At 60.9% G+C, this 26,901-nt stretch overlaps 1 protein-coding gene across 6 annotated transcripts in view; it reads right to left on the reverse strand.

Annotated features, from left to right (window-relative positions):
- Positions 1-26,248, reverse strand: part of SLCO4A1 (solute carrier organic anion transporter family member 4A1) — a 46,276-nt gene extending 20,028 nt beyond the window's left edge. For 3 of the 6 annotated variants that reach the window (XM_058432895.1, XM_058432897.1, XM_058432896.1), the window contains exons 1-10: positions 26,150-26,247; positions 11,328-12,204; positions 9,841-9,931; positions 8,046-8,167; positions 7,275-7,386; positions 3,551-3,705; positions 2,155-2,392; positions 824-989; positions 551-723; positions 196-260 (exon numbers count right to left, since the gene is read on the reverse strand). In XM_058432895.1, the coding sequence (XP_058288878.1) occupies positions 196-260; positions 551-723; positions 824-989; positions 2,155-2,392; positions 3,551-3,705; positions 7,275-7,386; positions 8,046-8,167; positions 9,841-9,931; positions 11,328-12,204; positions 26,150-26,230 (2,080 nt within the window). In that variant the 5' untranslated portion in view covers positions 26,231-26,247. Of the gene's footprint in view, positions 1-195; positions 261-550; positions 724-823; positions 990-2,154; positions 2,393-3,550; positions 3,706-7,274; positions 7,387-8,045; positions 8,168-9,840; positions 9,932-11,327; positions 12,205-26,149 lie in introns of all 6 variants that reach the window. The other 3 variants (XM_032142175.2, XM_032142176.2, XM_032142177.2) reach the window with 2 other exon arrangements.
- Between the last annotated feature and the right edge of the window lie 653 nt (positions 26,249-26,901).

Here is a 26,901-nt window from a genome sequence, read left to right on the forward strand (position 1 = left end):
TCTCCCAGGGAAAGCCTTTGGGCAAATAAATGACGATGGGCCCCTCTAGTGGACAGTTAGGGAATGGACCCCTTCCCAGGCGGGAACAGCCCCCTGCTGGAAACCACATCCGCTTGGTAGTTAGACACTTGCCCACGCCCTTGTGCAGTGAGCACACTGCGCAACTGACCATGGCTTCCTCACACTGCACAGTACCTAGTATTCTAACTACAATCCACTGGATTCCCAGGGCAAAGGATCTCTGAGGGTCACGGACACATCTGCAATAGAAAACCACAGCATAAGCACCCACAGAAGTGGGGTTGCATGCCAAGTCACCCCCCAGGCCAGTGGCCTCCTGGACCAGCCCCCAGGCACACTGTCACCTCCCCAAGTGGGAAGCCCCTCGTCAGAGGTCAGAGACAGTGAGGTCTCTCCTGCCACCAGTGACAGACAGGCCTGCTTAGACCTGGGTGTTTCCTGGAGTGCCCCCGTCTCAGGATCTGCAGAGTTCCGCCTCAGGGTGCTGCAAGGAAAGCTTTGGACAAGCGCACACCCGACCCCGGCTTACCGTAGAGTTGCCGTTAGTGCAGGAATGCTGCTGAGGAATGTAAAGAAAATTACAACGAATATGAAAACCAGAAGGAGGGGCTTTCTCTGACAAGTTGAAGTGCATTTCCCTGCAGTGGCATGGCCAAAACCAGAGGAAAGATTCTGAGGGACACAGCTACAGTCTCGGTACACCTGGGAAGCCCAACAATAGCTCCGATTACAAGGGGAAGGCACAGGGGCCCCTTCCCAGGGTCCAGGGGAGGACGAGGCGGTAGGCAGCAGCCCCACTCACCTTCTGGCCGTCCACATTCGTCTCGGTGGCCGCAGGGCACCCCGCATGGCACAGTGAGAAGTACATGAGGCCGTCCGAGCCGCACACGGGGCTGTAGTGCTCTGGCTGGCAGCCACAGGCAGCGTTGCAGGAAGCCGTTAGGTTCAGGTGGCCTTCAGGCAGGAGGCTGCAGAGTGGGGACAAGCAAGCGGTAGGGCCCAGGCCAGAGCCATGCTGGCGCCCAGCAGGCACAGCGTCAGGCTTGGGGCTCGTCCCCATGCAGCCTGCATTTTGGGTCTACAAATTTGCCAAGCTTGCACCGCCCCTAGCACGCTGGGCACTCAAGCTGGGCACTGCCTTCTGGTGATAGAATGGTTTTTCCTTCTCACACAAGGAAGGCACACCCATGCCCCCCAGCACCATCTGCCTGATGCACAGCCCCTTTCCCTAGTTCGTTTTTGGACAGGCAACACATTCATATGGATCAAATGCAAACGTTAGGAAAGAAAGAGCGCCAGGTACACAAAGGCAGCCTTGCGGCCCCGGCCCCACCCCAGTCCTCGGTTCTCCAGCCACAGGCCGGCTGTGTGTTTGCAGGGGTCGTCTGCACGTACACGCCCCTCGGCAGTCACAAACATCTGCACTTCTCGCTTGAATCAGAGCACACTGCGCCCATTGTCCAACTCCTTCCTTTTTCCCACTTCACGGCGTGTCCTGGCGGTGGCCCAGGATGAGCTTCCTCCATTCCTTCGTGGGCAGGGCCTCTGTTGTGAGGACAGCATAGTGACCCTGTCCACCCGGATGACTCTTAGGTTGTTTCCGATAATGCCACAACGGCCGCTTTGTGCTTCTCGGCCTTGCACGGCACCTGTAGGTGCACTCCCGGGGCCTGCAGGCAGGGCCGAGGTGCAGGCTACCTGTGCATATTTTGGATATCCCCTAATTGCCACCTGACCAGCAGATCCCCCTCCCATTCCCAGCACATGGCAATACCAGAAGCGCATCCTGGGACACTTTTTATGTCACCGAGAGACCAGCCTCAAGGACCCCGAACGCTGGGGCTGTTGTTCCATTTGACAGAGCTACAGAGCAGAGGGCTGAGGCCGAGAGAGGCATGTGACTGCCCAGGGGCACACCTGGGACCGGAGAGCAGGCATTTCTGAGAGCTGGCATGGCGCCCTTTCATGTGGATGCTGCCGGGTGCCCTGCTGAGCGCGTGTTGCCCTTGCTGCTGTCCTGCGACGTAGCCCCTTCCAAAAACCACGTCTCCCAAGTGCTACACCCCTCCTCCTCCCCAGGGACCACGGGTGCTCGGGGCCGCGACTTGTACCCAGGTGCCACCTGGCCCTCACCTCCCACCGTAGCTGGCTGTGACGCCCGCCATGGGCACGCTGGGGCAGTGCAGGGAGAAGACGAGGATGCCCAGCAGGCTGACAACGGTGCAGAACAGACAGAACTTGATGACCGCGGCGCCCCGGAGCCTGAGCTTGTTCACAAAGAAGCCGCCCAGGAAGGTGCCGCCACCGCCCGCTGGCACCACCAGGTACCCTGGGGAGAGGGAGGGATTCAGCCAGGGACTCGGGCAGGAGGCTGTGGTGGGAGAGGGCGGCACATCAGCCGGGTCCACTTTACAGGTGGGGAAACTGAGGCATAGAGGGATCAATTCCTGCCTGCATGGCAGCACTCAACCCCACACCTGAGCGCTCAGTACTGCACTGATGGAGCCCTAGGAGGGACCTCTGTCCAGGGCCTGCAGCCGGGATGCCTCAGAGGCCAAAAGATGCAGGGCAGGGGTAGGGGCAGGGGCAGGAGGAGAGCCCATAGTGCTCCAAGGTCAGCGGCCCCTACCCCAGTGGGAAGCCAGTGACTCCTCCAGTGACCCCTCTCCAGGGCAGCCACACCCCTCCTCCCCCAGGGGCCTCTGCCGCGTCCCTGCAGGCTAACTCACAAGGACAGTTGTCGAAGCCTGAGTGGCTGCCATCAGTACAAATTTGGGATTAGCTGACACCTGGCTTCTGGGCCGACAAGTGAGGAGGGGACAGGTTTCGGGGGACAGGTGGGGAGGCTCTCCAAGGGGCAGTAGGGCTGACCTCTGGGGGGCTGTTGAGTGTGGGCTTGCGAGGTCAGCCCAGAGGGGCCAGGCCTGGATGGGCCTGTGGGGGAGGGAGGGGAGCCCTCATCTGATGCCCTCTTCCTGTCCAGATAATGGACCCCAGGAGGGTAGAGCACAGTAGATTGGTGGTGGTGGCCCACATGCCTGGCACCTCGCCATGGCCCAGGCTACCCTGTGAACGCTGGCAGGAGAAGGAGCTCTGCGGAGGGGTCCCCACCTTCTGCAGACCTGCCCCAGCCTGGGAAGGCCAGCCTGCCTCTGGCACCGAGAAACCCTCAGCTGCACTGTCCCAGGAGGTCCTGAGGCACCATCGCCTGGTTCACAGCCAGGTCCAAACCCTTCCTACACCAAGTCACAGAAGCCAAGACTGGGTGGCTAGTGGGTGGAGCCCACTGCGGACCCTTCCGCCTAGGGAGCATGTCCCACGAAGAGGGCGGGACCACCACTCCCCCGGTCTGTGGACAGAGTCGCTCAGCCCCCGTGGCGCTCTCCACACCTGCTTTGGCAGTGGGGGTGGGAGGGCACTCACTGCCATGCGCCCTGTCTGGGTCTTCCTAGAAGATGCCCTTGAAGGCTCTCTGTTTCTGAGAACTGACATAAAAGCAGAGGACCCCCAAGATTCAGAGTTTTCTCACCAAACAAGGTAGCAGCTTCTGAGGCACTCAGGCTGAACTGGGACTCCAAGAACTTGGGGCTGAACGTGGACATGCCGGTGATGAGTGTGGCCTCAGTGGCCCCAGCCAGGCAGAGCAGGATGAACGTGGGGTTCTTCAGGAGGAGCCAGATGGAGCTGGGCAGAGGTTGGGGTGTGGAGAAGAGACCGAGGGTCAGAGTGGGCCAGACCCAGGGTGCGAGGAACCGGCTGTTCCTGAGGCTGTCACCTCCCTGCTCTGAGCACAAAGTATCCCTCTTCTGACAGGGAGTAGAGTGGGGTGCAGGCAGGTGGGGGACACCCACACTTATTCCAGAGAAACCCAGGGGGTGCCAGGCTGAGCCTATGCCTGTGGCCCACTTATCCTGAAAGCTGCAGTCCCTGATTAGGGAAAAACCTTATCAGTGCCTTGGCCAGAGCTTCAGCTCAGGTGGGGAGAGACCCCAAGTGACCCAGGACCCTGTTTCATCAGTGGCCAGCAGCAGGGCCTGAAAAAGGGAACTGGCTGGGGGAGGCAGAGGCCAAGTCCAGGACTGGAAAGGCCCTGGGATAGGGGAACGGAACCACCAGCCCCCGGGAGAAGTGGGGCAGGAAGCCTCTGAGATTCGAATCCTCCATCCAAGGAGCCCCTGGGTGGACGGATCTGGCTGGCTTGGTTTGCACTTGGGGGCTGGTGGCCCTGGGGGTGGTGAGGCCTCAACCAAGGCGAGTCCTTGGTGCATGGGCCTGGAGCCCTGGGGGGAACTGTGGGAACTCTGAGCCCTGTACTGGCCCTGAGGGCTCAGCCTCAGCCTCCACGTCTGCCTGTTGCAGTCCTGGCTGTGGGGTCTCAGGATGAGGACATGCCCCCCTGGAAGCTGGGAAGGCCCCACCATCAGGCTTTGCAGTTTCTAGTCCAGGAGGCGGCCGACGGCAGTGCGTCGGGCCTGCCCATCCCTTCACACGAAGCCCTGGGTGGTGAATGGAGGCTCTCTCTGTTTTGGTTAGTGTTGGAGGGCCGAGCAGGGCTAACTCCCAACCGCTGCTTAAGCGTATAAGATGCTGAGACTGAAAACGTGTTGCATGGTGTAAACCAAGCGAAGCCCTCCTAGCCAGAGCAGTGAGCTAGGCAGACACAGAAGGGGAACCGCCTCTGCAAAGAGGGGCTCGGCTCTCCCTGGGGTACACAGATCACCCAGACTGGGCAAAGCTCACATTCACCCCAGCTCACAGCTGCCTGTACCCTGTTCATAGCACGCTCCTATGCGTGACCCTTCTCCCCCACTGAATGGGGGGCTCTCGGCCTCAGGTGGGGGTGTTTGCAGATGCAGCTATTGTCCTGTCCCCCGAACTCATAACACGGACCGGGGCAGAGACTTTTCCTGAAGCCCTAGGTCATGGCACAATAGCCTCACATCAGCCCACAATAATGCAAATTTTTGCAATAAATGACACGTCCACCACACGGGAGGGGCATGAGCACGTCGCCTCTGCTCACACCGCAGCGTCGCTGACCTGAATCCCTGTGTCTGCAGCTTAGCGACATCCTGTACACCTGCACTTTCCAGCCTCTCACCAGAGCAGAGTGTCAGCCTCACATCACCCCCACCGACAGGAGGGCGGCTCTTTCGGCCACACCCAGAGCCTGGTTCCGATGAACGCAACTCTGAACGCCTGGAACATTCAAATGCTCTTTTGAGGACGTGGCCAAATGTAAATGGATTCTGAAGAATTAGGAACAGACGATGCAGCCCTAGTTAGCCTCTGAGCCCCGACGGGCCCACAGGTGCCTTGCAGAGCTGATGTTGGCGACGGAAACTCCACTCCAGCCTCACAGACACTCTGCCCGCTTGGAGGTGTTCGCTGGCTCGCTCAGACCGACCTCAGCAACCATGAACATGGGTTCTTTCTGTTCCCTTCCCTGATTAAAATGGGAGAGCCCAATTCTTTCAAAATTTATTTCCTGACTTGAGGATTGAAAAGCCTCTTCTTTCTGATTAACTACTTGGGTCCCACGTCTTGAAAAGGCAAGACAGAGGACAAAGGAGACCCCAGCCCATGCCCCCCTCCTCCCCAGCCAGTTCTGGTGTGTGGGGTGACAGGGCTGGGGTAGGCATCCTGGGCAGGGGTCCTGGCATGTGGGGGGACGGCTCGGGTGGGCACCCTGGGGGAGCCCCTCCCTGGGGCTTTTCCCAGACCTGCCCAGGCTCTGGGGTGTGTGGCTGCGTTAGGAGGCCATGACTCTCTGAAATGCTATGCAAACTTCATTTCTTAATCACTGATTGCTCGGCTGAAATAGTCGTGTTGAATTTGCCTGGAGAATTAGTCATGACTTTAATAAAGGGAACATGTCCCATGATTGATTTCTTCCCAGCAACTGGTTTAGGGAACTAACCCTGGACATGAACCTCTTTATCAACCTGATGAACTGAAAGAGGCCCAGGATTCCCAGGTCCACGCTGGGGGCTCACAGCCACGCTGGGAACAGGGCGCCTGGCCCTCAGCTCTAAGCCGCTCTGCTGCCGGCTGGAGGAGAGAGGGTGAGCCGGTGCCCGCACGATGTTCCCAACTCCTGGTGAACGTGGCCCCGGGTCAGCTTGGCCCATGGAGTCACCCTCCTTAGCAGGCAGCTCCCAGCTCCTTTGGGGGTCTATCAGGGCCCTAATAAGGCCTCTCTTTCCCAACTTCATCCAGCCCTGCTCCTCTCTGCCGTGGACAGCTTGGGGCTCTCTCTGAGGGGCCGTCTTTGGCCCTGATGCCTTCCTCCTGTCCTGGTTGAGGGCAGGCAGCGGGGACTCATCCATTGCCCACACCCTCCACCCACTATGGCCAGTGAGACGCAGCCATTTGTGAGCTCAGGGACGTGCTGCTAAAGGGGCACAAGAGTCTCCCCGTGCTGGGGCCTCAGAGGCTGAGGACTTGGGTGGTGACCACCCTGAGGGCCACCTGTGCCCAGCCCTGGGGAGAGCCCCCCCCCCCCCCCCCCAGGGAAGGCATGATCCCCAGGAGAGACCGGGAGGGCCTGGGCCCCTATGTTGTCCCTCTAGGACCCCACCGGCTCAGGGCCCCGGGTTCACCCTAGCAGTGCAGCAAGACAGCAAAGCAAGGCCGGACCACACTCAGCAGAAAGAAGGGAAGGCAGCCCAGACAGACGGCAGAGCAAGCAACCTCCCCGGAGGGTGAGTGGGACACGCAGGGTGGAGGGGGGAGGTCCTCAGAGACTGAGGGAGGGAAGGAGACAGGGGGCAACATCCCAGAGCCCGGGGGGTCTGGCTCAGGTGATGCCTGATGAAAGGGAATTAGAGTGTGGGGGCTCATGGTGAGTGAAGGGGCTCAAGTCAAATGCAGCTTCCCTGGGGACCCCGGGACACGCAGGCCATGGGGAGACTTGCTGGTGTGGAAGAGATTTGCTCTGTGGCCATTGGGAGCCAGGTGCAGCCCACAGGAGCCTCCACACTGTGGGGGTGAAGTGATGGCTCCCTGGGTGCGGGCCGAGGCCCCGGCCCCACTTTGGGACTGTCCCACGGCTCTGCAGCCCTGAGGCGGGGTCTGCGGCCGCTGGCCCAGGAGGCTCTGTTGCTCCTTAAATCCCTTGGCCCAGGGTCACGACAGACGTTAGGGGCTGCATCCCCATCACGATCCTGGAGGGGTCTCTCACCGACTCCCCCAAGATGGGGGCCATTAAAGGGTTTGAGGACACTAGGAACCCTCCCGCCCCCGGTCCTTACAGAGGCAGGTCTCTGATGGTTTTCCCAAAGTCCGGGTTGCTCGCCTCCCCACGGCTGCCGTCCTTCAACTGGTGCATTTCCGCCGCTCTTATGACCGCGTAGCGCTGGGAGCCTGGAAGGGCAGAGTCAAGCTGGGGCTGGGGGCTCCCGGAGGTGGAGTTCTCCGAGGGAGGCTCTGCCCCCACTCCTCTGCGCCTCCCCAGTCTGGGAACGTCGTGGTCTAACATCCCTGCGGCCCTCGCCGCCCTGGGGAGCGGCACTGGAACAGAAACCACGTGAGAATGCAACACAAGCCGGGTTTGGAGGTGTGGGAGAGCTGGGGCCCAAAGTGGGGCTGGGGGAAGGAGGGGACGGAGGCCCTGCCCTGATTGGGACAAGCCTGTTCCGTGGCCTGAGGGGGGGAAGCCTGTTCCGTGGCCTGAGGGGGAGAAGCCTGTTCTGTGGCCTGAGGGGGAGAAGCCTGTTCCGTGGCCTGAGGGGGAGAAGCTGCTGGGGCAGCGGGGAGAAGCCGCTGGGGCAGGGGGGAGAAGCCGCTGGGGCAGCGGGGAGGCCACAAGACAGGATGGACACACAACCTGCCTTGTGCCACAGCCAGGAGGAGGCATCTCTCCACCCAGATGGGAAGATGCAGATCAAAAGACTGAGAGTGAGGGTGTGCCACAGACTTGATCATGGCGGGGCAAAAACAGCAGAGGAAATGGGGTGCCCCCTTCACAAAGACTAAGGGACAGTCTCCCAATGTGAAGGCTGGGCTGGGGAAGGGAAACTCACCTGGCAGCTGCCGAGGGTAACCAAGGATGGGAACGGCGGTGAAGAAGGCAGCGGCCCCAGAGCCCAGGAAGCCGACCCACCAGGCACCGACCCACAGTGGGCTCTCGGTGGTCAGCTCCGTCCTGTGGAAGAGGCAGTGGCACCTGGGTCAGCGTGCAGCCCACCTGTGCCCTCCATGGCACACACTGGGGGCCCCTGGCCTCTCCTCCGGGCAGACCTCCAGGGTCTGTCTGCACACTGGTCAACACAGGCCCCCCGGTGCTGCTGGCCACAGGTCCTGTCCCTTCCTTGCAGACTAAAGCAAACACCACCTTGGCTTAGCTGTCCCCCAAGACAGATGGCTCCATGCCTTGGCCCATGCTCCAGGGCTGGAGATGCCACCTGTGGCCTGGTCCTGAGACCATGGTGGGGTTGGGCGCTAAGAGGAGCAGGCGCTCCAGGCAACAGCGGGCCGAGGCATCCACAGCGCAGAGGGTGACAGATGGGGTTCCCAGGGAAGCCAAAGGGCTCAGCTGGAGCTCACAGAGCTCCCCACAAAGGGACTGTTGTGCACGTGGCAATTTGCACATAAGTGCTTTCAAATGAAACGGTGAGTGGAAGAGAACCATGGGCTGAGGCAGCCGTGGAGTGGCAGAAGCCCATCCAAGCTCTGGCCTTCCAGGGATACATCTTCACAGTGATGAGACCAGCTCTGGGCTTTCATGGATGCATCTTCACAGTGAGGAGGTGGCGGGAGGGCAAAAGGCCAGCAAAGGCTGGGAGCAGAGCCGCAGAGACAGGATGCAGGAGGCGCCAACACCCTGCAAGGCTGCAGCCAGGCGGCACCCGCTTGTTCTAGTGCAGAAATGCTGCGGCCGCCTCCGGGGCCAGACCCCGCTCTGCCTCCCCCGCTTTGTGCAAAGCGGGTCCAGATCCCGGAGCCAGAAGGGGCACAGAGACTGAGAAGCATCCAGACCCGGGACACGAGCCCCAACCTACCTCCAAGGCTCTGCCCAGAACGCGCGCACTTGACCCCACATTATCAATCCGAGGCCAGAGGGGCTTTTGTAAGAGGTCAGAGTGCTAGAGACCTCCAGGAGACGCGCCATCTGCAGAAAGAGTCCCAAGGTGCAGCGGTGCCCAGGCCGCGTCACAGAGGACCTTGGAAACTTCACAAGTGCAGGCTGGGCAAGGGATGAATGGGGGGCCCAAAACCCACAGAGCACTGGCAGGTCAGCAAGGACATGTCTTCTCTCCCTCCCCTTCTCCATCTGTCTCTCTCTGCCTGTCGCTGTCTTCTTTCTGTCCCTCTGTATCCGTCTCTGTCTCTTGGTCTGTCTCTTCCTCTCTGTCTCTACACATCTTTCCCTGTCTCTGTTTCTCAGCCTCTCCCTCTCCACCCCTCCTTGCTTTCTCCTGCTTACATTTACAGAAACTAGGGTCACACACACAAAATACAAAGAAAGGAAAAGAAACAGAAGAATCTCAGTTCCATTAGGGAACCAGTGGCCAGGGCTCGCTGGGCTTTGCAAGCGCTTGGGCCCTCGGGCACTGTCTGTCTGCCCTGCCCCCTGCCCTGGGGCTAACTCCCAAGGCCCCTGCAGATCCCTCCGAGTCCTCCAGAGCCAAGACCAGCCTCGACTTCCTCCAGCCCCGGGGGTGCCCAGCCCCTTTGCTGTGCCTGGCCTGACTCAGAGTGGGCCCTGCTGGCTCTGAACCCCCTTCCAGAGACATGTAGGTCTCTCCAGCACAGGCAGCTGGGTGGGCTCCCGTGGGTGTGCGCCCGCAGCAGACAGCAGGGTGCGCAGCCACTCACCGTCGGCCCATTTCCGTGTAGATATTCAGCAGGGCACCTCCGATCAGGTAGCCGGCAGCGGGGCCCAGGATGGCCGCGGTGTAGAAGATGGCTGCAATAGAGGCAGAGGTGTCAGGGCCGCTGTGCACCGCCCAGGGGCTGCGGAGGGCCGCGTGGGGCCCCGTGCCTGAGAGAAGCCCCGCACCCGCCGTTCTGCATCTCCGGCCCACTCCCCTCGTGGGCGTCTTTAAGTTAGATGAGTCTGTGCAGCCGCCACTGGGCCTGATGTGGGTCAGCGTCAACTTTTAAAAATTCCCCTCAAAGCCAAGCGCACTCTTTCCCTTACGAAAGGGCAAAGGCCCTCGAAGCCCTGTTTCCAGGGTGTCTAAGCCGCACAAATGGACCCTGGCAGGAATTAGGGGCCCAGGGTGGGGAAAGGGACCAGAGAGACCTGAGCCCCTCCACCCAGCCAAGCTCACGCTCCCGCGGGCCGGGATTTGGAAGGGTCGGTGTGGTGGGACGTCCCCTCGCTGGAGTGAGGTGATCTCAACGCCCGCCTAGGTCCTTGGGATGAGCAGAGCTCAAGGAGGACACGAGGAGGCTGAGGTCACTGCAGAGTCCGCCTGGGGCCAGCTGCTCCCCGTGACCACCCCTACGATGCCCTTCCGGGGAGAGCCAAGCCAGGCAGGTGGACGCCGAGAAGTGGGGTCAGGCGGGTCAACTCGGCCATGTCGGACGGGCCATAGGGCTTCCCTACGTCTCAACAAACAGGAGCCAGAAGCCAGTGAGGGGCCCAGGGCTGCCCCAGGGCAGTGAGCTCAGCTGCCGGGCATGGGGTTGTAACATAGATCTTTCCTCTTAGGTGGCTGTGAAGTGGCCACGAGCTGCTTCATGTTATTTTTCCCCTTAAAGTTCTGACTCTCCACATTTGCTCGGTCTTTTCCGCACCCCTACGTGGCTGCCGGAGCAGACACGGGGCTTACGGGCAGACATGGGTGTGGTCTCAGGGCGCTGTCCCTCCACCTGTGTGTGGCTGATGGAGCCAACATGGTGCTTTCAGGGAGACATGGGTGTGGCCTTGGGGCTGTGTCCCTCGTCACTTATCCCACATCAAACTCCTTCCCAGGCAAGTGCCAGGCTCCCAGCCGGAGCATGAGGTCGGCCATTGGACCTGGTGCCACCCAGCGCCTGGTGACTGTGCCCCTTGGTCCTGGCAAGGTGGGCTGGACACCATGCAGGGGTTGCACTGAGGCTCCCGGGCACAGCGGCCTGGAGCCCTGAGCAGGGTCTGCATGAGAAAGCCGGAGTCCCTTACGTCAGCTTTGGGCCTCAGGCCGGACCCCCCTCCCCTGCCACCTCTTGCAGCAGCCCCGGGGCCATGCAGACAAGGGGCATACGAAGGTGTCGGGGCGGGGCGGGGGGGGCGCTGGCTCTAGCCAGTCACCCTCACTCCTGCAACACTGCCCTCGGCCACCCCTGCCTGTGCTTACCCCGCTAGCCCCACTCACCAATGTAGACGGGCGAGTAGCTGGACTTGACGTTCTCATCCAGGTAGGTGACGCCCAGTGTGTAGAGGGGTGTGGCACCCACGCCATGCAGGAACTGGCCCAGCATGAAGACCAGCTGGTAGCGGGACAGGCCCGAGGTGCTGTCCCCACACACCGCGCTGGGGTTGGCAGGGCACGTCCTGACACCCGCGTCCACCTCCACCTCATAGCGGCCAGCCGTGAAGTGGGGCAGCGCGAACACCAGCGACCCCGTGCCCATAAGCAGCACACCCCAGCCCAGCCAGCGCGGTTTGTGCCCTGAGCCCCCGAAGTAGCTGACGAAGGTGAGGCAGAGGCAGGCGGCGATGTCGTAGGAGCTGGCGATGAGCCCGCTCTGGTAGCTGTGCAGGTCATAGCGGCGTTCCAGGGAGGTGATGACTGTGTTGATGAAGCCATTCACAGTCATCCCCTGCAGGAACGCGGCCGTGCACAGGAAGAACAGGACGCCCTTGGGCGTGTTGAGGACCTGCAGGCACGGGGGTGCGAAGGCCCACCAGCCGCACGCCACGCTCTGCCCGGACGAGACGTGCCGCACCTCGTGGGTCCCCCGGGCGCCACGCTTCTCAGCCCAGAGCTGCCAGAGGGGCTGTTTGCTGGTGTCCAGGGGGCTATGGGCAGCGGAGCACAGGGAGCCGGGGCTCAGGGGTGTGCCTGGGGATGCCCTCCTGCTGGGTGGGGTGTGGTCAAGCCCATTTTCCATGGCTGAATTGGGGCTGGGGAAGGTGAGTGGCTTGTCCCCCAACTGATGCAGGGGCATCTCCGCGCCTCCGCCTGGTGACCTCAAGGCTTCAGCCACGCAGTGGGAGTGGCCAAGTGGTATCCAAGGGGCTGGCGTGTCCTGTGAGAAGAATGTCTGGTTAGCAAGCTCATGTCTCTCCATGGGTACAGCACGTCCAGGCGGGAACATTCCAGCACACCCATCATGGGGGTGGCTCAAAGCTCTGCCTGCCTTGTCTCAAGAGCCTCCCAAATCCAGGGTGGCGTCTGGCCAGATCCACACTCAGGCACGGTGTCTCCCAGCCACAGCTCCACTGTGGGAAGGTGGGGGGCTGTGCCCAGCCTGCTCACAGGGACTTGATTCCTGCCCTTTTTAGAACTGTTGGAAGGAGAAGCTGCCGCTTCAGCGGTGTGGCGTCAGGCTGTGACGAGGGCAGGGCCTGAGACGGGGCCACACGGTGGAGAGTGAAGCTGAGACGGGGCCACGCGGTGGAGAGTGAAGCTGAGACGCAGAGGCCGAGTTAGACACTGGGGTCCCAGGTCACCCCGACCTGCACCCCGCCTGCCCCCGCTCGCGGTGTCAGCCATGTCCCCCGCCATTTGCAGCCGAGTGGCCCTGATGCACTCCACAGGGGGCCTACCACGTTGGTCCTGGAGCCTGACCTTGTTCTTCCTTAAATTCACACCCTGGCAGCTTTCTGTACCCTGTGGCATGAAAAAGGAGCTCCTCTCAGTGCAGAGTTTGGGAGGTGCAGGAATGAGCTGGAAGCAGCCTCCTGGGCCACATAAGCCCCCAGCACTGGAGACACCCCTGGCCGCCGAGCTCTGGCCGGTGCTGGGTCGGCCTTGGTCTGTGGCAGCTGGCGTCGCTGCCTGTGGCTAACAGAAGCTGCAGTTGGCAGCCACGTGGACCAGTTACCAGGAAAACGTGCCCACATACCACCTTCCTTCTGAACCCCACTGCCCTCACCGGCCCTGTTTCCCCACCATCCCGAGGCTCTGCAGGGCACCTCCTCCCTCCCCACACCAATTCTTGGAGCAACAGTTCCCCCCTACTGCCCAAGACCTTCTGGGGAACCCAGGTGGCTGTAGCCTCTCTGCATCTTAAGGGGTTTCCCCGTCAGAAATAAACCGGCAAATAAACAGGGCTGCTATGATGTGGAACACCGGTGCTGCCCCCCCGCCCTGAGAGGGTCTTTCCCCGGGCTGCTGTGATACAGAACATCTGTGCTGCCCCGGCCCTAGGAGGGTCCTTCCCGGGGCTGCTGTGATACAGAACACCTGTGCTGCCCCGGCCCTAGGAGGGTCCTTCCCGGGGCTGCTCTGATACAGAACACCTGTGCTGCCCCCACCCTGGGAGGGTCCTTCCTGGGTCCGCTGTGATACAGAACACCTGTGCTGCCCCCGCCCTAGGAGGGTCCTTCCCGGGGCTGCTGTGATACAGAACACCTGTGCTGCCCCCGCCCTGGGCGGGTCCTTCCTGGGGCTGCTGTGATACAGAACACCTGTGCTACCCCCACCCTGGGAGGGTCTTTCCCGCAGACCTCAAGGTGCTTGCCATCTGGGGCACCTCCTATTATGGCTGAATTGTGACCCCTAAAAGAAGCTGTCTTGGAGCCTTAAACCCCAATACCTCCGAATATGACAGTTTTTGAAACTCAGGCCTTTAAAGAGCTGACTAAGGTTAAACAGCGACATTGGGTGGGCCCTGATCCAATGTGACCGGTGTCCGTATTCTAAAAAGAGAATGTGGATGTGCAGACCATTCCCCTGCCTGGGAGGGAGGCCGGGAGCAGCTCCTTCCCTCCAAGGGGGCCGGCCTTGCAGACACCATGATCCCTGATTTCTGATCCTCAGCAGTAAGAGGGGGCCTCGTTTCCGTTGTCTAAGTCCACAGTCTGGGGTCTTTTGTCTTCACTGTGGGGGTGGAGTGGGGTGGGCGGTGGCGTGTCCATATTGGGCCACATTGTATCACATTCAACAGGGACCCTGGCGCTTCTGGAGCTTATTTAGTCCATGAAACGTCACAGCCTGGGAGGCTCCAAAACACAAAGCGTGAGAAATGCTGCCCACTGACGTCGGGCTGAGGCCGGGGCCACATCAGCCGCGCTCAGGGCTCTGCAGAGTCCGAAGCCCTAAGTATCCGGCCATGGGGTCTCCTTCCAGCCACAGCCGGCGACGCACAGAGATGCACGGAGACGCAGGGACAGCAGGCAGTCCCGTGGGGACCTGGGCTGGGTGATGCCCCAGGATCCTCCTGGCAGCTCCTTACAGAGTCTGCCCACTGGGCCTGCGCTGGGGCTGGGGTGGATGGACCGGTGCCCCCCACGTTCCCCGGGCAGTCACATTCACCTGGAACCTGAGCGCGTGACCTTATTTGGAAAAAGCGTCTTTACAGATGTGATGAGTGATCTGAGAAGAGATCATCCTGGATTAGGGTGGGCCCTAAACCCGGTGACAGGTGCATTTAGAGAAGATGACACAGAGGCCACCTGCAGACAGAGACAGAGATGGGCGTGGCGCTCCCAGGACCATCTGGAGCCCCGGAGAGCCACTGGGGCAGGAAGGACCCTCCTCAGCGCCCCAGGGGGAGCACAGCCCATGTGGATTTTGGGTTCCTGGCCTCCGGAGCTGGGGGGAATAAACTATTATTTATTATATCTTAAGTTCTAGGGTACTGTTACATATGTATATATGCGCCATGTTGGTGCGCTGCACCCATTAACTCGTCATTTACATTAGGTATATCTCCTAATGCTATCCCTCCCCCCTCCCCCCACCCCACAACAGACCCTGGTGTGTGATGTTCCCTGCCCTGTGTCCAAGTGTTCTCATTGTTCAATTTCCACCTGTGAGTGAGAACATGCAGTGTTTGGTTGGGAATAAACTATTTTTTAAGCCCTTTGGTGTGTGATCATTTCTTACAGCAACCCCCACGGAGGCGAACAGGTGTCACATGTGCCCCTGAATTTGGGAGATGACAGAGGCCTGAGGAGGGCCCGGAGAGATGACCTTGGGGTTGAGGCAGAGTTAGAGCTTAACAGACACACAAACTGTAAGGTGAGCGTGGCAGGTGGGAGCGGAGGCGCAGCCGGTGATCCGCCATGGGGCTGCGAGGGGACACAGGGGCCTCAGAACCAGCCCTGGGACAGGCCTATGCTGACAGACACTACAGCGTTTGGGGGATGACAAATTGCTGGCTTTTTTTGTTTTGTTTTGTTTTTTAATAAAGGGGCAACTTCATCTGTGAAGGCAGATAAACTGGGCCCAGCATGGTCAGGCCGGGAGCAGGCCATGGCATCTCCCCCAGGTTCAGGCAAGGCTTGTTTTACATCTGGAGAGATCTGGCAGTACCAGCACCCCTTCCCCAAGGCCACATGGATCTCAGGATTGAGACCCCAAAGCTGGGCTCTGAGGTCCTCCCACCACATCCTCCGCCGAAGCACGGTCCCCACAGGGCTCCTCTGTGGAATCAGAGGTCTCGCCCTCTTAGTGAATGGATGCTCCAGCCCCAGACTCCTTGGGACGAATGCAGGCAGCTGCTGTGAAGAATCCGGCTGGGTGGCAGGGTGCTAACACCCGCTGTGCACACTGAGCACCGGCTGTGTACCAGGCACCGTCCCAGGCCTCACAGTAGGGGAAGAAGGCCCAGGGGGGTCAGTCATTCGCTCGAGGCCACGCAGCCCGCCGGTGGCAATGAGGAGGCAGCCCCCGCAGTCTGGCCCCAGAGCCTAGTGTCTGCGTCACAGCTGCCTTCTGACACCTATTGAAAGAGCCGTGCACACTCGTGTGGCACTCACGTGCAGCCACTGTTGACCTTGGACACTGCTGTGAGGCTGTTTGAGGTTGAATTTGGAGGCCTCGAACAGCAGAGATTCCACAGCAGTCATTCCTGGGGCCTGCTCCCTGGGTGCCCGTGGCCACACCCGGGGTTTTATTTACAATGCCAATACCTATCCACGAGCTGGCAGGCCAGGCTGGTTTGGGACCTGCCGTGTCAGAAAAGGAGCGTGCGTGGAAGGAGAGACTTTTATATTGTAAGAGCAATGCTCCACGCGTCCCCGAGGGCCAGAGAGCCACCCACTGCCACCCACAAGCCACAGGCTTGCTACTGAAGCGAGCTGTCACAAGGATGACGTCCCAGGAGCATTTTTAACATAAGAACTCGAATGCCAGGAATCGAGTGGAAAAGATGGAGGAGGAAGAGCCCCGGGGCAGGACTGGCGAGGAGGCGCAATGGCTGTGCCGCTCAGCAGCCCGGAGGATCTCGCTGCTGAAACAGAAAGCAACCTCAGAGGCCTGGGGGAGTACAGGCCAGGCTCAGAGCTACGCAGACTCCCCAGGCAGCGTTTGGGTGTGTTTCCCTCGCATTGTTTTTGTTAGTGCACAAACACAGAGCCAAGAAGTACCCTGAGGACTGCCTGGAGGTCAAGGTCCACACGTGCACATGCACACACATAAATAGCAGAAACTTGACCTCATTTCCGGGCTGGGCCAGAACATTAAGGGAAGGAGCCTCAGCAGGGCCAAGGAACAGCCTGACGCAGGCAGGAGAGTGCTCAGAGGTTCCGCCTAGCTGCACATGCTGGGGGCGAGGCTGGGGGGTGGGCTGGGGAGGTGGCGGGCAGGGGGGGGGGGGGGGGGGGGGGGGGGGGGGAGGCGGGGGCAGGGGGAGCGGGTCGGATTCAGCAGCACTTCTGCAAAGGATCTGATGGGGTCCCTGGGATGCTCAGTGGTGGGCAAGCCCACATAAACCATTGCCAACCAAGACGCTGGCTGCCGTGAAACACCCACTCAACGCCCGGGCACTGGGCTTGCCTCGTACAGGCAGTTTGTTCAGCCCTGGCCTCAGGACCACACTCTGGGGCCGAAGGGGGAAGGGGGAGGATCCCATCGGCACAGCTTTGAGAGGAAGCCAGATTGCTAAGCTTCGTGACCAGCAATGGCCACAGAGAAACAGAGGGACTTCCTGCTTGAAAATGAAAGTCACAACTGAGATAGAACAGGTAGTTGAAGGTGTCCAAACAGCTCCAAGCTGAAGGCTGTTTTACCTGAATTAAAAGCTCTGACATAAATATGTAAAGCTCAGCCGAAAGTTACCTATTATGCACATTTAAATCAGCAAATTTAAAATCCTATTTTAAATATTAGCCATGTGGCTTCAGACGGATGCCCATCAGACGGCCGCAGACGATGAGAATTACGCGGGACCACTCAGCTCACCAGCTGTGCACCTCCAGGGGCTTCCGCTGGGGCCTGGTTCTGACGTCTTTTCCGAGATCCAGCAGCGACCTGGCTTCGGGCCAGCCTCCCCTTATCTGAATCTGTACCTGCCCTCACACAAGCGGCATGCGTGTGACAGTACCCATTCCAGCTTCATCATGCCCAAGAGTTTCAGCTCCGGGTTCTCTTCTGAAGCTGAAAATCTTCTCTGGGAGGCTGTTTCCCCCTTAAACAGCGGTGTCTAGATTGGAAAGGGGAGGGTGGGCCTTCCATGACTCAGGGGCTAAAGGACAACAGGAGCAAATACAAAAGCTGGCTATGATGGGGCATCTGGCCTGGCCCCTGCCATCACCAGGGGACAGATGGGTTGTTGAGTGACGCTGGGCAGGCAACACTCTGGACTCTCAGGGCAATGGGCCGGTCCCACATTCATGCATTTTCCAAAGGAAGTTTCCAGGATTGTACCAAGACCTCACGTGGATACGTCCTAAGCACTGGCATTTACTGAGCGTGCCATTCTGAGCTGGTGAGCCAGAGGGATGAGAACTCTGCCTGGAGAAGTGGGTGCCCAGCATGTATGTCAATGCTTGGCCCGGACCTGAGGGAGTCCTTGTTGAAAATGCGGTGCAGGACTTACATTTCAGGGCTAACGTTTGACACGAAAACCAGCCCAACGTGGAACATGAAAGCATCTTAGCGGCAGCAGCCGAGTCCAGCGATGTGGACAGCCAGACGCATGCTTGGTGGAGGCAGCCAGCGCCCCCGTCCTGGTCTCAGTCATCAGTTCCATCAATGACAAATACTGCTGGGGCCCACGGGGACCACCCACGCCACTCACATGTGGCTTTCCTTCTGGGATCTGCTAGCTTCCGAGATGGCCAAGGCAGATGCGCTCATGGCTCAGTGAGAAGGTGAACATCACCTCTGTGTTCACTGCTAATGGAGACTGGAGTAACGATGTCTGGTCCGCGTGAAGGCGGGCAGCTTGGCAGCCCACACCTTTGGTTTTTTGGTCTCAGGCCCATTATGGGTAAGCTGGTGTGGGGTGGGGCAAGGGAGCTTCAGGGGCTGGAAGGGCCTCATGGCAGCCCCACCCGTAGAGGCTGCCTGGCCCCTGGACTGGCCCCACCAAGGGCAACTGGACATTGCAGCTGGGCTTGGGGAAGAAGGGAGGCCTGTCCTTTTGATTCTTCTTTCTGGCACCCTGTGTGTGCACGTCTGTATAGGGGTGTGTACACATGCACACGTGCCTATAGTTTCTTTCCACTTGGAATTGGTTTTGACAAAAAGGTGCGTCAGCTTCCCAAGCTTGTCCCTGCAACAGTGAGGGATGGAGCCTCATCCTCATCCCAGAGCCACACCCTCAGCTTTCCCCGGAAAAGGCAGCGGCTTCTTCTGATGCATGGATACAGCCCCCACTACGGAGCTGGGGAGGGAGCTGCAGGCAGCCTTGACCCCAGACCAAATTCAAAGGACCTGCCTCTTCCAAAGGCCTCCCTCCAAGGGCCACAGGGACCCTATGACCGTCCTCTCATCCCAAGCTGGCTGCATGGGGTGGGCTGGTTTATATGCAGATAAAACTGCACCCGCTGATGAGGCCAGATGCAGGCGAACCCCAGTGCTGCAGATGAGGAGTTTGCAGGTGGGGTGATGCTGTGAGGCAGTTGTGGAAGCCGGGCAGTGGCAGCCACGTGGCAGAGGAGGGGGTGGGAGACCCGGGGCAGGGATTGGAAGGACAGGCCAGCGGCCAGCCCTGAGGCCGCCCTGGCTCCTGTCAGCACCCCAGGTCTAGTCCACTGTCATCCTCATCCGAACACCCTGACTGCATCTAACACCAGCGCATCTTCTTCCTGGCCTCTGCAGGGCCCACTCTACAGCCTCTGACGCTATGTGCGATGGTCTCAGGGTCAGGGCCAAAGAGCACTGTGATGGTGAATTTCATGTGTCAACCTGAGTGGGCCCTGGGTGCCTAGACATTTGGCCAGGCATCGTTCTGGGTGTGCTGTGGGTGTTTCCAGGTGAGATTAGCATGTGAAGAGGTGGCCCTCCCCAGGGTGGTGGGCCTCGTCCAATCAGTTGGGGGCCTACGTAGAGCCAAAGGCTGAGTGAGAGGGCATCCTCCTGTGACTGCTGCAGCTGGGACCTCGGTCTTTTCCTGCCTTTGGGCTTGGACGGAAATGCCAGCTTTTCTTGGGTCTTCAGCCTTCAGGCTGGAACCTGCAGCAGCATTTCTCCAGTTCTTGGGCCTTCGGACTCAGACTGGACCGAAACCATCCGCTCTCCCGGGCCTCCAGCTTGCCAACAACAGGTCTCGGGACTTGCCCCTTCCATAAGTGCTTAAGCCAGGTCTTCAGGATAAATCTCTTTCCACCTATCCTGTTGGTTGTGTTTCTCTGGATAACTCAGACTAATACAAGCCAGTCCTTCCATGCTTTGGCACCCGCTTCCTAACGCCTGCTGTGTGGGAAGCCTGGGCTTCAGGGACTCCCAGGAGACCATCGCACCCATGAGGAGCCCAGCGGCCTTCACTTGAGAGCTGGGTGCAAAAGCTGCCCGTGGCTGCGAATTAGAACCACCTGGGCTGCAGAGAGCCGGTGGGGACAAGAGGCATGGAGCCTGGAGTCAATTCCAGTCATCACCCAAGGCCCTGGGAGCCGGGCTTCGGGAGGAGGCTCTGACAGCACACCACCACCACCGCCGCCCGGGGACCTTCTGGAGGCCTGAACCAGCTGAGCTCTCCTGTGCACATACAGTCACTGAAATCAGCCCCGTCACAGGAGGAGGGTCCATCACCTCCATGGAGTAGGGCCCGCTCCCATGGCCTTGTACTCCTGACGGCTGCTCCAGAAAGAGGGACAAGGTCTCCCCTGTGGCTCCGGCCACACAGCTCCCACGCAGCCGGCAGGTGGGAAGGAGCCCCTGGAAGCAGAGCCTGCCCACGTGCCCAGGCCCGGAGCCCTGACTGGCGGCCCCGCCTGAGAGCCACTTCAGGACCCCTGTGGCTACCCTGCCCCAGGGCACCCACTCACCTCTTGGCCCGTCCTCTCCCAGCTGCCCTGATGCCTCTGTCCATGGGAGAACATCTGAGGCCAGAAGAAGCCGAGCAGAGCCTTAAGTGGCTCTCAGCCCGAAAGAAATACAAACCACCCTGCCCCTCCTGTGCATCCAGAGAGCCAGCTGCCCTTTCCCTGGGAGTTTAGCCCCCTCAGGCCCTGTCCCTGCTCTAACCCACAACAACTCCGCAGGGGAGGAAGGGGGGAGGTTGCCGCCAGAGGCCTTGGCAGCCAGGGCGTGAATTAGGCCAAGGCGATCAGCCGGGGGATAATGTGTCCCTGGAGCCTCCGGCTGACGGCAGGCCTGGGGAGGCTGTATGCATGCGTGTGCACCTGTGTATGGGTCTGTGCCCGCTATTTTAGGAGGAGGCCATGGGGGCCAGAGTTCTCTTCCGATTTCCTCATGCCGGCCTGGTCAGTCAGCTGCATCTCCGGGATAGGAGGCCCTGACTCCTCTGCTAGGGTCTTTTAGAGGCGAATCCAACCTCTTCCTCCCCCTCCTCTCAAGCCAGGACAGTGGCCTGGGAGGAGCCAGTGGCCACGTGCGGGTGGCTGACACAGCCTGGCCTGTGGGAACTGGGGTGCCAGCCTGTATCCCCGTGTGTGGGCAGCTGACACAGCCCGGCCTGTGCCACTTTTAGAAGCCTACCTACTTCCCTAGGCCCCATCCACTTACTTCCCAGTCTGGCTCCCTGCAAAGCGCTCTCAGCGCAGTGCGTGGAAAGGACGCAGGATCCCTGAGAGACCTATTTTAAGCCTGCCAGCCCCTGGGCCTGGCCTGCCTGACCTACTGTGGCCCAGCAAATGTCCCCAGGGAGGCCTGGAGCTGGGCTGGGTGGGTAGCACCCCTCCACATTAGGGGATGCCCCAGTCCCAGCTTCCAGGCCCCACTCAGAATTTGGAGGCCAGATAGGACCACAGGGTCTCGGTTCTCCTTTCTCTTCAGATTCCAGCCCAGGCACTGCCTGGCAAAGCCGAGTCCCTCCTCCTGGCACCTGACGGCTCTGAGGCTGCCAGCCACAGCCACACGCCTGCCCTGCATCCAGCCCCGCCCTGAGCACCTGCCTGCTCCCCACACCATCCTCGGCTGCCTCCCTTGTCAGACCAGCCCCCCAAGACACCTGGGACTCTCTCCTCTATCTCCAAATTCACCCCGGGGTCTCTTCCTCAAGCTAGGTGAATGAATGAAGGGAGCTTTCACTTCTTAAGCTTGAGGCACAGACTCTGGGAGCAGCATATGGGGGCCTCAGCTGTGCCTGATACACCCCCATTTGCATACCTGGTGACCTCGCACAGGCGAGCAGGCAGGAAGCCATTGCTTTGCATGGGGCCGACAACGAAGGATTGTGTGAGCAAGAGGGAGCCGGGTGCGGCAGCAGGGCCAGCCCAGAAGGACCTGTCCCTCAACCTGGGTGTCCCTGCTTGCACCCAGTCTCCACCCACTGAACCTGGGAGCGTGGGGAGGACGGGTGAAGCCGCGGGTGTGTGCAGGTTTACTCTTCCTTCTGACTCATCGTCCCATCATGGAACTGAAAACCCTCCTGCCATTCAAGGGCGTGTTTGAGAAAAAGAGAGAGGCTGGCTCCAAGCCACACAGGTCACGGGCCTCTCTCTGCCTCAGCTTCCCCCATAACAGAGACATCACGAGAATGAGAATGAGCCACTGCGCATCCTACTCAAGGTGGGTCCAGTCAGCACTCGAGTTCATGGGAAATAGACTCGGAATGGAAATCCACCCTGTCGGGCCCGGAGCCCTGCAGGCCCTGCCTGCCGCAGGTCCCCACGGCTGCCCCGGCCTCCTCAGCCTCCTTCCATGGCTGGCGTGGAAGTGGCTTGCCCTGCCCATGCTCAGGACCCCGCCGTGCTTCGGCTACTGGTGAGTGAAGGTGTAAGTGATGCCACAACTCATGTTTTCCTGCATGTGGGGGGGGCCCTTTACAGACCCGTGGTGTTCACGGGTCTCCTTGTCCTCTGGGGAAAGGACTAGCCAGTTCTCAGGCTAGTCCTCGGGCACAGGGCCTGCTTCCCAGCCTGCTGTGCAGAGCAGCCAGGGTTCTGGGACTCCTGAGGGTGAAGGTGAGGAGGCGGGGGATGCCCATGACCTCCCTCCTCCAGGAGAGCCCTGTGCACCACAGGAGGCAGGGCAGGTGGTGGGAGGGAAGAGCTGGCAGCTCAGAGGGCCCGCCAGCGAAGGGGCTCAAACCTGACCCCCAACATGTGGGAGAGACAAGACCCAGAAGGGCCCTCGGGGGGCTTGAGAGGCTGTGGGGGGCAGGTTCTCTCCGGATGAGGAACCTGCCTGGCACAGCTGGGCCACTCTCCTTCCAAGTGGCCTCCTAGGCCCATGGGTCCAAATATCAGGTCCACAGCGTCTACCAAAGGGCAGAGCCCAGTGGCAAATGCAAGGGCCCCATGTGAGCCTGGAGCAGACTGGATGACACACGCCACCCAAAGCATCCCAAGCTCTCCCTGCGGCTTGGGCCAGAGGGGCGATGCCTCAGGTGCCCCCCAAGGCTTGTTTTCTTAGAAAAATCACCAAGAAAAGGCAAGGTCCGTGGGCAGGAAGGGCCTGGCTGTGCGCAGGAGGGAGAGGAATCTGGGCTCTCTGGCACCCATAAGCGACACCGGCCAGTGGTGCCAAGTCTCACCCTGAGCTTGGGCTACAGGGGGAGCGGCTTCTGCAGAAGGCACGTGGTTTGAAAAAGCAGTCACCTTCCGCCAGAAATGTAGTCCCAGGGTCTAATTCTGTGTGATGCTGGTGGGAAGGAGGCTACCGAAAAGAACTGAAGGGTGGGAGACAGCCGCAGACCCCAGTGCGCCCGCACCTTCACCCTCACCCTCACCCGCACCCTCACCCTCACCCACACCCTCACCTGCACCCATACCCGCACCCTCACCTGCACCCTCACTGCAGCCTGAAGGGCTGGCAGGGGCCAGAGAAGGAAGCAGGGTTCCCAGGACCAGATTGTTCTTTGTAGCCCCAGTCTGCTTCCTCTGCAGAGACCCACGGGAGGACACGCCCGGAGTCTGTTGTCCCAGCAGCAGGGCCAGTTTCCTCCCCACACCCCTGGCAGGGCCAAGGCTCCGAGTCACCCAGAACCTGTTAACCTAGCATGTGAGTTGCTGGCACCTCCCTCCCTGTTCAAGGGGTGCAATCCCCACGTGCCCATTCCAACAAGTGGGCAAGACCCAGATCCTGCCTGAAGTCAACTGACACTCAGCAAGCTCACTGGGGGGCCAGACAGTTGTCCGTGTCCCAGAACGAAGGCGACGGCAAGGTCTGAGGACTGTCCCATGTCCTTGTCCAAAAGCCAATAGTGTGCACCTTGCCACTTGTGAATGAGGCAGTCACGTGGCTCGTGAGGGAACGTTTTGTGGCCTCTGTCCACAGCCTGCTGGAGGAAGCAGGAGGGCTGGCCTGGCATGGCTCTCTCTCGGCGCTCCGAGGGCCCCGCTCCCTCCTGCCTCCAGCACCAGGCTGCACATTGGCTTTTCTGTGGCTCATCTCTGACCACCTACAACCAACCGCTGGGGAGAGCACCAGGACCCAACACGTTCCAGTGGATGAGTCCAGGAAGCCAGGAATGTATATTGGCTCAGCAGTACCCGCCCCAGAAATGGATTAACACTCATGGAGACATCCAGATCAAAGACCTTGTAGGCACAATAGTAAGTTCCATAAGTTAACTTTTCATCCTACAATGGGCTGAGAAAAACTTTGCCATTTGGAAGTCAGACCGACCTGGAACCAAAACTGCAATGGGGCTTGGTCAAGCCAAGGCGCCCATCAGAGCCCCGAGGAGAGCCGGCCTCTCTGGGCTTAGTCTAGCAAAGAGAGCACGTCCATCCACCTGGCCACCCTTTACCTGGCCCAGCCTGCCCTGCCTGCCACGTGCCCAGCCAGCTCTCCACCATGGTAGGGACTTGCCCAGCACCTGCTTTAGGGGCCACACCCAGTGAGCTACAGATTAGGTCATGGCCACTCGGGAGGGAAGCTCCCTCATGAAGAATTTTCCAGGCACCACCTACTGACCTTGCCCAGCAGGAAGGCAGGACACAGCCTGCCGAGGGCGGTCAGGGCAGCCTGGCTGTGGTCAGCGTCCAGGTCTCACCGAGTGGCCGGCCTCTGCCCTGGCTCCCTCCGGCAGCACAGAGGAAAGTCGGGCTGTGTGGTCTCCGCCCGAGCGACATCCTACTGGTCTCCTGCGATCACCGACAACCCAGAACAGACACTCTGCCAGTAACCGCAGGCCCACCTCTTGGGACGCTGCTCTGGGTCTCTGGCCTGACCCTGCAGTCGCCTTTTGCCTCTTTAAGAACAGAGTCGTAAAACAGGAGCCCAAGCCTGGATCAGACAAACCTGGAGTCAGACCTCTTCAGCACTTACGAGCTGTGTGGCCTAGAGTCAATCACTTAACCTCTTAGTGCCTCAGTTTACTCATCTATAAAGTGGGAGTGATAATGGCCACCTCGTGGGGTTGCTAGGGACTGAATGAGATGATGCTCAAAGCAGAGGTACCATGCCTGGCACATTCCAGCACTCAACACCTAGCCCCTGCTGTCACTGTCCTTGTCATTACCAGATTCACAAGCGGAGCTGGCTGAGACCAAGGAGCTGTCCTCTGAGATCTATTTGCTCCATGCTGCTGGGAATGAAAACGTCGCTGACACCGGGCTCCGCAGAGCCAGTTTCTGATTAGATGGAGGTAACCCAAGTTCCAAAAACCACAGCTGAGGAGCAGCAGCTGACAAGCTGGTTGCATCGATGTGGAAAACTACCGCGTTCCAGCCGCCTCCAGACAGAAACAGGACGCATAGCCAGGTCTCAGGCAGCTCCAAAGAGGGCCTTGCACGCCAAGTGGGGCACCCCCCAGCCTGAGGGTTCACCAACCACGCAGACCACGCGGAAACCTAGCTGGGCTTCTCTCTCCCCTCGGGGCGCCAATGCGGGAGGCGGTTTCTCCCTTGGAAGTGGAAGTCAGATCTGCTCCCAGGTTCCCGGTCTAGGGCCGGTCTAGGGCAGCCAAGCCTGCCTGCTCCTTCCTTTCCATCCTCCCTGGTCAGGGGCGCCCATCAGCAACGCGAGGGCACCCGATCCTCTGCCTGCACCTGGAGGGCGCCCGGGTCCCCCCAAGCCACGGCGAGGACGTCGCGTGGTGGAGCAGGGAAAGGGGCGCCGCCGCTGCTGGAAACCAGCCCTGCGCGCTCCGCCCGCGCTCCCCTCCCGGAGGTGTCTCGAGCGCCTCTGGCGCGAACAAAGCCCGGCCGCCCCCGAGAAACTTCCGTGCATGAAGGTTTCCTCCTTGACTCGGCAGCAGCGGCCGCCGCAGGTGGGTGACTCCGCAACTCTGGAGCTCCGCAGAGGCGCGTTCGTCCCCAACTGGATCTGTGGGGCCTGCGCCTGCGCGCGCTCCCGGCCACCTGCCCAGGTCACCTGCCCCGGCCACTCCGACAGTCCCTGCCAGGGCCGCAGCCCCTACTCACCCGCTTACCCCCGGCACCCGCTGCAGCGGGGGGCTCCTTCGCCTCGGTCCTCCTGCGGGCGACTCGGGAGCTCCTACCTGCGCAGCCGGCGGCGGGAAGCGGCGAATTTGGCCTCCGATTCCGCTCGGTCCTGCCCTCCCCCGCGGAGAGGCTCGGGGCGCTCGGCCGGTGCCCAGGCCTCCCGCCCCCGCGCGCATCCCCCCGGCGCTCCAGCCCTCGCCCACGATGGCGGCACCTGCCGCGCTCCTAGGCCAGCACGTCGTGCCTTGTGCACCCGCGCCAGCTCCCCGCTCCCCGCGCACTCACCGTCCCCGTCTCGAGGGCCCGGCCGCCGCGCAGCGCGGCGCTCCACGCTCTGGCCTCCCCGGCAGCCACGCGCCGCTTCATTCATCCGCTGGGGCCGCCCCCGCCGCAGAGGGAGGGGCGGGGTTTCCTGCGCTGGGCCCGCCTCACCCCCCACGGCCAATGGCAGCGGCGACCGCCCCCCCACCCCGCCCCCGAGGGCACAGAGGCGGGAACGCGCGGCGGGGGACCAGGGCGTCTCCGGAGCGCTGCCGCCTCCCGGACTCCCCGCTCCAGCTCCAAGGACCTGCATCGCTGCCGCAGCCGGGAAGCCGAGAACGCGCGGTGGCGACGCCGCCCCGGGCCACGCGGCGAGGCGGTTCCGAGCGGACTCGGGATTCGCTCCTGGGCGCTGTGGGGCCGAGTGGAGCCAAGCGGCCGTTTCTCAGCTCCGCCTTTCCGAAAGGCCGCCGCAGGGTCGGGGCCACGTGGGGCCCGCGGCAGAGGGGCTGGGGGGACGCCACGGGCGGCCCTGGTGAAGGTGCCCGCCGGTCTCGGCCTGACCCCCAAGCCCTGTTCTGGCACGCGCCCCACCTGCGCGCACGGTGAGACCGGCGCCCTCGCCTGGGAATCCGGGGCATCTCCAGCCTGTTGCCTTTTCCATAATACCATCTTCTTTTTCACATTAGCACTGAGGGTGGAAGGCAGGGAGGTGCCAGCCACGTTCCCTACCACAGAGGGAATTCCCTGTTGGAATTCCTACCCCGGCTCCCTGC

The sequence above is a fragment of the Hylobates moloch genome, unplaced genomic scaffold, assembly GCF_009828535.3.
Source record: "Hylobates moloch isolate HMO894 unplaced genomic scaffold, HMol_V3 SCAFFOLD_21, whole genome shotgun sequence".
Classification (NCBI taxonomy): Eukaryota; Metazoa; Chordata; class Mammalia; order Primates; family Hylobatidae; genus Hylobates; species Hylobates moloch.